Consider the following 11,433-nt stretch of genomic DNA (forward strand, 5'->3'; position numbering starts at 1 on the left):
ACTCTTTAAAAAAGAAGCAGCTGGTCACATGACCTGCATCACTTGTTGCCAGGCAGACGAGTCAGCCAACCTGAGCACAAACTAGTCTCAAATCCTAGGGCCCCAGTCTGAATACAGTAAGAATATTTAGAAGATCGATTGAATTGGATGCGACATTTTTAAGAAATGAGCGGTACAAAAATGAGAGGACCATCCTTTTATTTATTGCCATCAAGCCTTCAAGGAGCTAAAAACTTTGCAAACAAGCAGACGGAATCATTGGAGAAGAGAATGTACAGTGAACCTGCGATAAATAGATTATTAAGCGATCAATATTTTACGGGTTTTCACAGTTAATTAAGTTAGTAGATTTGTGTTATTCCAATGTTTGGCTGTACATTATGTTGTAAAAATATATCCATCTTCAACGATAAACAGGGGTTCGCTGTACGTGTATTTGATTAGGCGTTAAAGAAAAGCAATGATGTCATCAGGACCAGCCAATCAGTTGCAATTGTTTCCTTTGATGAGGAAGAAGGTTCCGATGGCCACGCCCATGAGTCCCACCGTCAGCCCCAGTGCACAGAAGATTGTGGGGCCGATACCCGGCTGGGCCACCTTCACCACTAGAAACAGGAAATTGCGGTTAGCACTAGCATTAGTGCTTATAAAGGTCTGCTACCTTTCCGAGGGAAGTTCAGATGTCGGATTTTAGAAAGGCAGATAAGAGTTCCATTTGTTCCGTGACTGCACTCGTATATCTCAAAACACTCATATAATCTTTCCACACTAGAATTAATGCAAATGCTATTTTTTACATTGATTTATTTTTATGTAAACCTCACTTCAGTATTTTACTGTTTGCTCTTCACATAACATGCAAACACGGAAAATGCAAGCCCAAAGCACAACTAAAGTACCTTTGAGCCTGCTAGCTTAATGCTAACACTAATTAGCAACAATGTTGTGGTGCTACAAGTCAAGTCATTTTCCCTTTAACAAACAGATTGAATACAAATAATGCCACAACACATATCAGATATTATAAGAGTGCCCAGAGTCATATATTCTTTATCGTCTATGTAGAATGAATTAATATTAGTGCCGCACTGATGATCTTAGAGAGGAGTTGAGCCGCCACAGTCTTCTACTATCCCCAGGAGGCCAAGGTGGAAAACCAGAAGGTGAAGAACAGTCGAAATGATGTTGTTACAGTTTGTTTTTATAAAGTACAATTTATATATATATTACTCGACATTGCTGCTTTTTCATCATCTCCAAGTTGGGCACTTTTGCAACCACTCACTTACCCCAGATGACTGGGAGCGGCTGCTGCAGGGCCGGGTGTTCCACCACGCACGAGTAGTTGTCGTCCTGAGCGGGTATGAAGTCCAGTCGGAACGTCTGGTGGAACGAGCCATTTTTGTCGCGGTAGGCGCCGCTGGCTCCGCCCCCTGCGCCCGCCACCCACTTGCCGTTCTTGGTCCAGTGGACTTTAACGGGCGCCGGAAAGAAGCCGCTCACGTGGCAGACGAGTGTGTTCTTCTCTCCCAGTTCCACCTTGTCTCTCGGATAGACAATGTGAGAGGGAGGATCTGATAAGACAAACACGCGTGTTGGCATTGTTTGTGTTTTTGTGTGCGTCTGTGTATCCATGTTTGTTCGCTCCGTCTGTGTCGGCGTGTGTGTGTGTGTGTGTGTCAGCGTTTGGGCTCCATGGTTTCCATCACAGTACCATATTGTATTGGCTGATCCTTCATCGCTTGCCGGGCAATGAAGAGGTTTCTTTTGCATGCAATTACATTTGCCACCGCCACGGAAAAAGCATCTTTGCCGTAGCTCATGTGATCCACAAAGTTGGGCTGAGGTTCCACGCCCCTGTTGGCGGTGAAGTCGGCAACCCACATGTCCTCGCCGTCCAGTCCGTTGAAATCTTCTCCCTCAGTGTCAGAGCAGCCGGTTACGCCTATGTCTGTGTGCAAATCTGAGAAGAAGCATCCCATTTAAGATGTTGTCTCCAACTTGCTGAGGCTGTAATTCACTCCGTTCAACTTTACACAAATCCATCGCGAGCCCCACCACCAGCCAAAAACGTTAGTTGCCTTTTAGTGGCGAGTGAGATACGACTTGCAGCATTTAAAAAAATTATATATATTTTTTTAGATACGAGCTGTCTTTTGGCCAATTATTTTCTCTCACTGAAGATACGAGCGGTGTAACCGCTAATTTTGTAGATGATGTAAATGAGACACAAGTAATCAGGAAGTTTAATTTTTAAGTTTTTTTGGCCATGTAACTTCACTTGCTCTTGAGCCAACACACTAAAGAAAAAAATACATGCTTAATGTTTTGAATACTTTTACTTTCAATACTTGTGTATATTTTATATCTGAAAATATATAGCAAATGTCAGACACTTAAATAATACTTTTAGTCAAGTTAAACTCTAAAAGTTGACTTTACCGTCTATCAAAGGGATTCACTGTTAAGATACTTGTACTTCTACTCAAGTATTGCTTTCAGGTACAGTACTTACATTTACCACTTGCTGCACCGTCACCGCCATGGAGGAAGAGCACAAGAAAGACGAGCACCTTCATCTTGTCGACTTGAAGCTTTTCTGCCTCACTGTGACCTGACGGGCAGCAAGCTGAGCTCAAGAGGAGCGACTGACCTCGGGCCAATCACAATGTAGAGAATTGCCTGTGTCATCAGTTACCGGGTAAGCCAGTCTCAACATTTCCAAGTTTGTGAGTGAAAAGAAATCAGTGACTTGGTGCTTGTTTCACGTCTCTTTATTTCACATTTGCAAACATCGTGTGATTTCCTGTTACGTTGACTGTTGCCATGACAACCAATCATACAAATTGATATTGTCTGCTCAGTGAATTTGCAGACAGGTGAGCTTGAGGGGAGGCGCCATCCTCGTCAGGAAGTCTCTGTTGCCTCGTCTCAAACGTTTGACCTCTGAAACAAACCGCTGTGATGATCAATCGAAAAACACATTCAGCCATTTTGTGTGTATCTTTCTGTGTGTCCGGGTGTCCATGTGTCTCTGTGTGTGTCTCACCTTCTTTGGCCTGGCTTTCTATGCTGCAGGTCAGAAACAACGCGTTGACGCCATTCGCGCACAACAACAAAAAGTCAAGTAATCCGTCGTCGCACGCCTGCAAGAAAGAAGCGGGAAGCGTCTTATTGACGAGCCGGCAATCACCTTCATTGACGGAGCGGGCTGGGGGTTTTCGACGCGACCTGGCTCCGCCCGCGGGGGTACACTTGGATCTGTCCTCTGGCCTTCAGGGCTCTTTGGAGCCCCTCCCACTGGGGACAGTTCAGTCCTAGCAGCTGGCGGACGAGCGCCCCGGCGAAGTGCACGTGAGCTTGGCCTGTGCCGTCCTCCATGACCAACCTGGTGGCATCATCATCATCATCATCATCATCATCATCATCATCATCATCATCATCATCATCATCATCATCAAGGTAAGTAGACACCAATCACATGGCACACTTACTTAGCGGTGCAGTCAAAGACAGCTGTGGGCGAGAGACACTGATGACCATGGCAAGCTGACTGAGAGGAGACGAGAGAGGGGAGAGGGAGAAGGAGAGGCGGGGGGAGACAGATTGGGAGGGGGAGAAAGCATGAGTCTGCCAGTTATTAACATTTCGCACCAAAGCAATACTTTTATTTTAGACAAGGCTTTGGCCTGAACACAAATTAGTGAATAGGGGAGGTTTTCCGTGAATAACGGACATTTAGACCCCCCCCCCCCCAAAAAAAAAGGGGAGAACATTTTTTGGGGTGTGTGTGTGGTTTTGTCTTTGCTACATTGTGGGGCCCATACATGCATGTTTTTCCAGGTTTAACTACCATTGTGGGTACCGACTTGAAATTGTGGGTACATTTTGGCGGTCCACACAAGTTCAGACCTCTTTTTGAAGGTCAAGACTTTGTTTTAGAGTTAAGATTTGAATTGAGTTATGGTTGAGGTAAAGGAATGGGGGTAGGCAATAATTGTTTTATGGTTGGAGTTAGGGTAAGGGGCTAGGAAATGAATTATGTCAATGAGATGTCCCCACGATGATACAAAGACAAGTGTGTGTGTGTGTGTGTGTGTGTGTGTGTGTGTGTCTGCGTGCGTGCACCTGTGCGTACACACTACCACACTCGAAGCAGTTCCACTGCAGCTGCATGAAGAGGAAACACACCACATGTCCCTTGACCCGGCCCACGGTGCGGCTGCGCTGTGTCCACAGGGCCAGGTGCATGATGGGAGCGGGTGGGCGGTCCTCTGACCTGCTAGACAACAAGTCCAGGTGATGTGTGTGTGTGTGTGAGACAACTCAGCAAATTGGATGCTTGCGATACCTCTGCTCTCGAACCTGCAACACCGCCACCCAGCTTACTGCTATATTACTGCAATACACACGGTCTGACCTGGAAAACACACACACACACACACACACACACAAGTAGCAACAGACATCCTGTAAGTGTGTATTTGTGTGTGTTACCTGGATAGCCTCCTCCGAAAAGCAGAGAACAGCAGTGTGTTGCCCGGCAACAGTCCAGGCGGGTATGCGTTAGGGTTGAAGTTAAGGAAGACATGGAGGCTCCTGCCACTTAGGTCACACACTGCAAGACGCACACCTACACGCCAAACACACAGTCGGTGAATTGCTTTCTTTTGTCAAATGTGTGTGTGTGTGTGTGTGTGTGTGTGTGTGTATGTGTGTGAGAGCAAGACACACCAATGTTGGTGTGTTCAGTGTCACTCATCCTGTCATTCAGATTGATCCTGTCTGAGACGAGACCCTGAAAAGACACTACATCTGCGCTGTACGTACGCACACACACAGAAAGACAAACTTGATTGACACGCCCTGTGACGATGACATCACATAACGAGCGTTGACCACCTGCCATCCAGGATTTGTGACACGGTGGACGGCGTGGGCCGGACGCTCCGTTGGCGGGCGCATGCAAAGAGTGGCCGCGTCAACGTGTGGAACTTCCAATCGGACCGGACCGGCAGCGAGTCGCCGTCGCCCGCCAGAACGCCGGCATCCTGACGGGACGGCCGACAAATGAGCCGACGGACGCCGCGATGGTGGTGATGATGTGGTGGGGGTGGCGTACATACGTGCGTGCCGCTAGCCACCAGTCTGTAGAAACGTCCCGGCTGCAGGAGAGGAAACCAGCGAGCCGACGCGCCTGAACACAACACGGTCACCTGCGCACACACCAGCATCATCTTTATGTGTGTGTCTGTATATGTGATTGGCTGAAACCTGAACCATTTATTGACCTCTCACCTTTTTCTCATTGCCTGTCTCAAAGTCTTTCATTGGCGCGTTCTTGGGGTCCCGACCCCAGGTCGCCACCGGCCCAATCACAGCCGCCGTGACAGAGAATGACACCTCCTCATCCTCCCGCCACATCACGCCGCTCTTCTGCTCCACCTGGAGGACCACTGAGACGCAGGTTGTCACGGTAACGGAGGAAGGTGAAGGCCGCGAGGGCTCCGGGTCCTCATCCTTTCGTCTTGACTTCCTCGCCACAGCTTCCGTCTCCTCTTCTTCCTCTTCACCTGACTCCTCCCCTTTGTCACGCAGCTGCATTTCCATGGCAACGGACGGACTCAAAATGTGGATGCACTCTTTGGAGAACTGGAGGTAAATGCTGTTGCACACACAGGATCAGAAACCACAAAGGTAGCTGTGGGTGTGTGTGTGGGGGTGTGTGTGCACACCTGCAGTGTTTGTGTGTGATGAACTTGTGCTGATCCAGGTGTTGGTAGGAGGGGAAATTTGATTGGAGGAATCTCTCCGTTACCATGGTGAACTGCTGGACACACACGAGACAACCTGCGTACACACACAGGCGTAAATACAGGTTGTACATGCGGTCAATCAGTGAAATGTGTGTGTGTGTGTGTGTGTACCTATCCACGCTGTATTGAAGGTCGCGCCGTGGCCTTCAACCTCTTCCTGGGTGGTTTCCGTGACGACGCAGGCGACGGCCCCCGTGCGATCTCTTAACTGCAGCGAATGGGGAGACGCGCTTGACGGCAGCTCCAGCACGCCCACAAGCAGCAGGGGGCGCTGCCTACGGTGAGAAGCCCATCGGCACACATTTTACGTGACGAAATAACTATTTATTTTCCCAGCCCCAGATTTGCTACTTTTTCCATATTTTGTAAATATGTTTTTTTTTATGTAATTGCATATTTTAGCAAATATTTTTATCACATTTATTTAAAAAATATATTTTATGCAAATTGTATAATATTTTCCACATTAGCAAATTAATTTCACTTTTTGTTTTAATTTTGCTTAAAAAAAAAAAGAGCCAAATACCAACACACATTGTCCCCACAATTAGATCTGGATAGAGCTGGAGCTGGAAGTGTACCTGAGCGTCTCTCCGAGCTGCAGCCTGGGGTCCGACGTCAAAGTTCTGCTCGACCAGGCCAGGGCGGCGTTCATCTGGGCTCGGGTCAGACCACCTCCAGCAGGTGGCAGCAGTGAGCTGAGACGCAAGGAAGCCCAGCCGTCCTCCTGGAGGGACTCTCGGAGCTCTGACAGGCTGACATACTGATGCTGCATCGAGTCACCGTCGTACTGGAGGTTCAGAATACAACGCAATCGGTGAAAATCCGCAGCATAGAAAGTGCATATAAAAACGAATTTTAATAATTTCACCCCTCCCATAAACTTTTTTTTATTTTTTATAAAACTTACCGTATGCATTTGTGTACAAAAAAAAATGCAAGGATAAATGCATTGAAAACACTGTACAGTATTTTATTTACATATTGGCCTTTTACTGCATTATGCTACAGTGACAAACTTTAAAAAAAAAAAATACAAATCCAGTACAGTACATGTGTTCAATACAGTTCAGATGGATATGATTTTTAAGTACTTATTTTCATTTAATGATAGAACTGATAGTTTTCAATCATTTAGGTAACATTTTTATTTACAGTACTAAATTCTAATTTTAGTACTTTTTACTTTTTTTTCTCCGATATTTAAGCACAGTAATGATATTTGACTGTGTTTTAAAGTCGATCATGATGGTGGCACTTGGAGAGATAAGTATGTTTAAGGTGACATTTGAAAAAAATTACAGCACAGCACAGGTGTCAAACTCAAGGCCTGGGGACTAGATTTGGCCCACCAGATCATTTTATGTGGCCCGCAAAGGCAAATCACATCTGCCAACTTAATGTTTCTTTCTAAAATAATAACAGTGAGACATTACAAGCATTTTTGTAACAATCTCCCTTTTAAAGTAAATTGAAAAAAAGTTGGAACAAACTGGCCCTCCGAGGGAAACCATAATTACATTAATTAATTTGCCTGTGACAAAAATACAATAACATTACGGTGTGGGTTGTGTTGTTGCTGTGGCGTGACACGGAGGGTCTTACCTGCGTCAGTGGACAGGTGTGCGGCTCATCCAACATCTCAGCGTAGATGTCTCTTCTGTGTCGTTGTCCTTGTCCAAACGCGATCTCCGTCAGTTTCCACGACAACACGCACGTGCACTGTGTTGACGCACTGGGGAGAAGGCTGAGACGGGCACGCGAGTTAGCGCGCGAAGGCTAACCGAACCCAAACCTCCCGCCTTTTACCTGTGCCGAAGCTGGGAGCACAGGTGGCACGTCCACAGGTACCGGGACACTTCCGGGTTCCTCTCCACCAGTAATCGCTGCAACACGCCGTCGTCGGGGCAGTTGCGGTCAGGCTCCGAGGCCGAGCTTAGAACGGCGCTAAACTTTGTCACCCTCACAGTGGACCGCAGGCAAGTGCAAAGCATGCTGGGAGGGAAGTCGGTACACGGCCGGAACAGGAAGTGAACGTGATGGAGCTGAATTGTGAGGGCAACATGGATCATTTTGGTGAAAAATCATGCTAAATTAGCAATTAGCAAAGCAAAGCCCGCTTAGCTAACAAGATCTCACCACCAGCGCGTCACCAACTCGCAGCTTCCTCTTCAGCTTGGGCTGATAGGCCAAGCACAGGCCCAACTTCCTGTCCATCACGTACAGCCCCGCCCCCGCACACACAACTTCCGTGACCGTTCCCTAAAAACGTGAAAGGAACAGCGTCAGGAGAGGCATCCTCGAAGTCTCCGCAGCGCTTCTGTTCTCACCTGGTAACTGATGACTCGGGACTGTTTGGTCCTGCCGCCCGATTGGACCTCGCACCTCCCGGGCTGTGACGTTGACGGTGAGGGGGGCGTGTCCGTCAGCGCATCCTTGATCGGCGTGCCCCGCTGATCGTGCGTCTTCTGCATTTCGGAGTGATCGGTCACGCACAGGATGTTCTTACCTCCCCACGGTGGCAGGACACACACACGTAACGCTGTCAAGCGCACACACTCGCCGACAGACACACACTGTGCCCACCACAGTTTGCTGCAGTTCTACACACACACGTCACAAAGTTCAAAACACAATGACGACCTTTCATGTGTGTGTTTGTGGGTACCTTGACCAGGACGGGTAGTGTGTGTGTTTCATCTGACAGCATGAAGAAGAAGAAGGAAGTTCCTGAGATGACCAGCAGGGGGCAGACAGAAACCACCTGACCGAAGATGGACAGCCGCAGTCCTTTTACCCTGACAACAGGTCAGATGGAACACTATTCTAGCTAATGTTGATGCCAACAATAAAGCTAACGTCAGCTACGATAAGTAAATAGTCGTTTGTAATACGTATATCTACTGCTAATAGGAAAGTAGTCATTTGTACTTGTAATGTGGCCATAAAATTGTAAAATGTGTTAGTATTATTATGAAACGTGTTCATGCTATTCTTTAATATGTAACTAACTAACTATTTTGATTAAATATTTCATAATGATTATTTTAACGTCATACATTTGAATAAAAATGACATTTAATTTATTTTCCAAGGTTTTATCAGATAAGAAAACGTTTGGAAAATAAATTTAATTTAATTTTTATTAAAAAGTATGACGTTAAAATAATCATTATGAAATATGTAATCAAAATAAAATATTAATTACATATTAAAGAATAGCATGAACACTTTTCATAATAATACTAACACATTTTACAATTTAATGGCCACATTACATAATTGCCTGTAATTTATCTAAAGAATATTTATTTTAAAATGACGTTTTTATATATTGAATTTTGACACTTTTGGGCTTCCATAGCTACATACTGTACACATATCATATATAAACAGTACATGTTAACAACAATGTTGAGTTTGGAATGATAGGGAAGTGTGACACACCTGTTGTGCACTAAGGCCGCAGCCTCTTTGACAGAACAGACAGAACCGGCAGCCAATCCCTGCGCAGGACCAGAACACAGCAAAACAGGAGAGCCAACCAACTCCACGTAGCCACGGGCTTCCGTCTGCGCTTGCCCGAGGGCATCGTGGGGGATGTAGTGCCAGTGTGGGAGGAAGACGAGACGACCCATCCACAGAGGTGAGGGGGAGACAACCTAGAAAGGCAGATGAAATTAACAAAACTGAGCTCTCTCTAAGAGAAAAAAAAAGGCAGATGTCATTTCTTGAGCACTATACTCCAGAACATGGATGGATGCACTTCCTCAATTAAATGACAAAGAATCATTTTGAATAGTTACTCACTCACTAGCTAACTCACTTCACACCCAACGCTACCATCAGCATCCATCAGTGTCCACTCTCCGTCACTGCCGTGCGTCAAGCGGCCGATCAGCAGGAGGTGCGCCCTGGGTAGAGCCCGCCGCCCCGGCAGCGGCGCCGCCACTTCTTCAGCCAAAGCCCGCTCCTGATTGGTGCTCCACGACAGGTTACTGACGCACGCCATCCGCTGGTGAGAGAGAAGCTCAGAGACGCACACCAGCCTGGTGAGCAGACATCCAAAGTCAGGAACGAGTCTCAATGACAGTGGAGGGACGGGGACGATACGTCTTACCTGTAACTGACGGGCAGCGTGTGTGTGCTGGACATCTTCCCACGTATCCTCTTGAGCACACTCGCACTCAGTTGAGACACACTCTCATCAGCTGCAAATCATAGACTGTGGTCAAACATGTATGGCACATTCATATATATAATTTTGGAGTGCTGTTCTATTGCAGGAGCAGAAACACCATGCAAACTCCACACAGGGTGGCCAGAGCCCAAATTCAGTATCTAAATGTATATACATACTGTACATGTACATTGAGATATTTTCAGCTGTATCACTCCTATTTTCTAACTTCATAATGTCATGCAACACAGTCTCTTCAAAATAAATTGAAGTGAAAAATAGTAGAGTCAGAGAGACTCACCTGTCTGGCAGCAGGGGGCGTCATCAGGCATCAGAGGCCACACGTGCTCTCTGACGAAATGAAACAGTGCTTCTAACCATTTGGCCTCCTGCAGACAACATTAGAGAAGGTTTTGCTGCTTTGCAGTTGCAACCCTACCTATGTGAATCGTCTCTTTTACTCAATAGCAAAACAACTATTTCATAGCACACACAGGGCTTTGAGTCAATCGCATCTGGGCTGTTGTTTATCTTAACCACTGTTGTTTTTGCATCCCAAACAAATGATTTGGGACGTGCCTCTACAACCAGAACGGTGTCGTTTTGATCGAGTCAATGCTCTGAGAATGAAATAATGGGAATATTCAAAGCACAAAAAAACACTTTTAATGCTGAGTGCAGTGATACTGACGGCTTCACTCTGCGGATTAAACTGCTCCCGGAACAGCTGCACGGCGTCCATTTCACCCACAAACTGTACATTTGTATTTTTCAAACAAATAAATAAAAAAAAAGTGCGCCGTGAAGTCGTTCGTACACGCTGCGCTTCCTGGATGACTACAGCGGCCGTTGAGGTTCAAACATAACGCGTTCGCTGCCTTTGTTTCAACCGAGCGACATTTAGCCGTTTTCCCCTCAGATTGGATTCTTTGTATCTTTGTAAAAGATAAAACAAATAGTGTCGTTGTAATTGTAATACCTAAAAAATATATACTTAGCGTTGCATCACCACCATGACCAACAATAAAATACATTAACGTAAATGTTAATAAAAAACGATGCAGTTATGCCAAAAACGTAAATTTATCAGTGCCTGATGATTGCATAGCGTGCCCTGCGATTGGCTAGCGTGGCGACCAGTTTAGGGTTTATCCCGCCTCTTGCCCAAAGTGATCTGACGTAAAACCCTGCTCACCCGCGATCCAAGTGAGAATAAACAGCTGAGAAAATGCTATTGATGGATTTATTTCATTTTGTTTACCACGTATGCGCCCAAAGTGTGTAAACCTGGATTAATTTTGTTAACTACATTAATGTATGTGTGTTGTTTGGCTTGTTGTTTTATTTTATCGCATATGCATTTTTTTATTTCCTCCACTTATTGTTCAGTGAATATAATTGGGTGTTTGCTTACAAATGCAGTGATAACTCACCAAA

General features: G+C 45.9%; 2 protein-coding genes and 2 long non-coding RNA genes across 4 annotated transcripts; 2 read left to right on the forward strand and 2 right to left on the reverse strand.

The window, feature by feature from the left end:
* Positions 1-187: 187 nt before the first annotated feature.
* Positions 188-2,674, reverse strand: LOC147159943 (H-2 class II histocompatibility antigen, A-U alpha chain-like). Its single transcript, XM_086059281.1, has 4 exons — positions 2,516-2,674; positions 1,715-1,963; positions 1,290-1,574; positions 188-605 (listed from the first exon to the last, which is right to left on the reverse strand). The coding sequence occupies exons 1-4, from the start codon at positions 2,577-2,579 to the stop codon at positions 484-486; spliced, it is 720 nt and encodes a 239-aa protein (XP_085915407.1). The 5' UTR covers positions 2,580-2,674; the 3' UTR covers positions 188-483.
* An 85-nt stretch (positions 2,675-2,759) lies between these two features.
* On the reverse strand, positions 2,760-11,026 carry ctc1 (CTS telomere maintenance complex component 1). The gene is given in 24 exon segments (XM_086059277.1): positions 2,760-2,946; positions 3,050-3,146; positions 3,232-3,388; positions 3,495-3,553; positions 4,129-4,282; positions 4,352-4,420; positions 4,498-4,651; positions 4,654-4,820; positions 4,903-5,051; positions 5,127-5,216; positions 5,299-5,665; positions 5,736-5,850; positions 5,928-6,091; positions 6,398-6,606; positions 7,422-7,563; positions 7,626-7,861; positions 7,956-8,078; positions 8,147-8,419; positions 8,485-8,614; positions 9,264-9,478; positions 9,643-9,865; positions 9,937-10,027; positions 10,298-10,385; positions 10,688-11,026. Coding segments are annotated over 24 exon segments (3,609 nt in total). The 5' UTR covers positions 10,739-11,026; the 3' UTR covers positions 2,760-2,860.
* On the forward strand, positions 3,606-6,682 carry LOC147159945 (uncharacterized). The gene is made up of 7 exons (XR_015090508.1): positions 3,606-4,299; positions 4,775-4,822; positions 4,914-5,243; positions 5,324-5,489; positions 5,599-5,658; positions 5,948-6,096; positions 6,368-6,682. It is a non-coding gene; the product is annotated as an uncharacterized LOC147159945 (long non-coding RNA).
* On the forward strand, positions 7,438-10,819 carry LOC147159946 (uncharacterized). Its single transcript, XR_015090509.1, has 3 exons — positions 7,438-8,624; positions 9,298-9,462; positions 9,666-10,819. It is a non-coding gene; the product is annotated as an uncharacterized LOC147159946 (long non-coding RNA).
* Positions 11,027-11,433: the final 407 nt, after the last annotated feature.

This window comes from Leptonotus elevatus, chromosome 17, assembly GCF_054856555.1.
Source record: "Leptonotus elevatus isolate MCC_2025b chromosome 17, RoL_Lele_1.0, whole genome shotgun sequence".
NCBI lineage: Eukaryota > Metazoa > Chordata > Actinopteri > Syngnathiformes > Syngnathidae > Leptonotus > Leptonotus elevatus.

Coding starts and splice junctions, on each gene's coding strand:
- LOC147159943 (XM_086059281.1), bottom strand. CDS start 2,579: ATGAAGGTGCTCGTCTTTCTTGTGCTCTTCCTCCATGGCGGTGACGGT. Junction 1,964..2,515: donor CGGTGCAGCAAGTGGTAAAT/GTAAGTACTGTA, acceptor GCTTCTTCTCAG/ATTTGCACACAGACATAGGC. Junction 606..1,289: donor GCCGCTCCCAGTCATCTGGG/GTAAGTGAGTGG, acceptor TCCTGTTTCTAG/TGGTGAAGGTGGCCCAGCCG.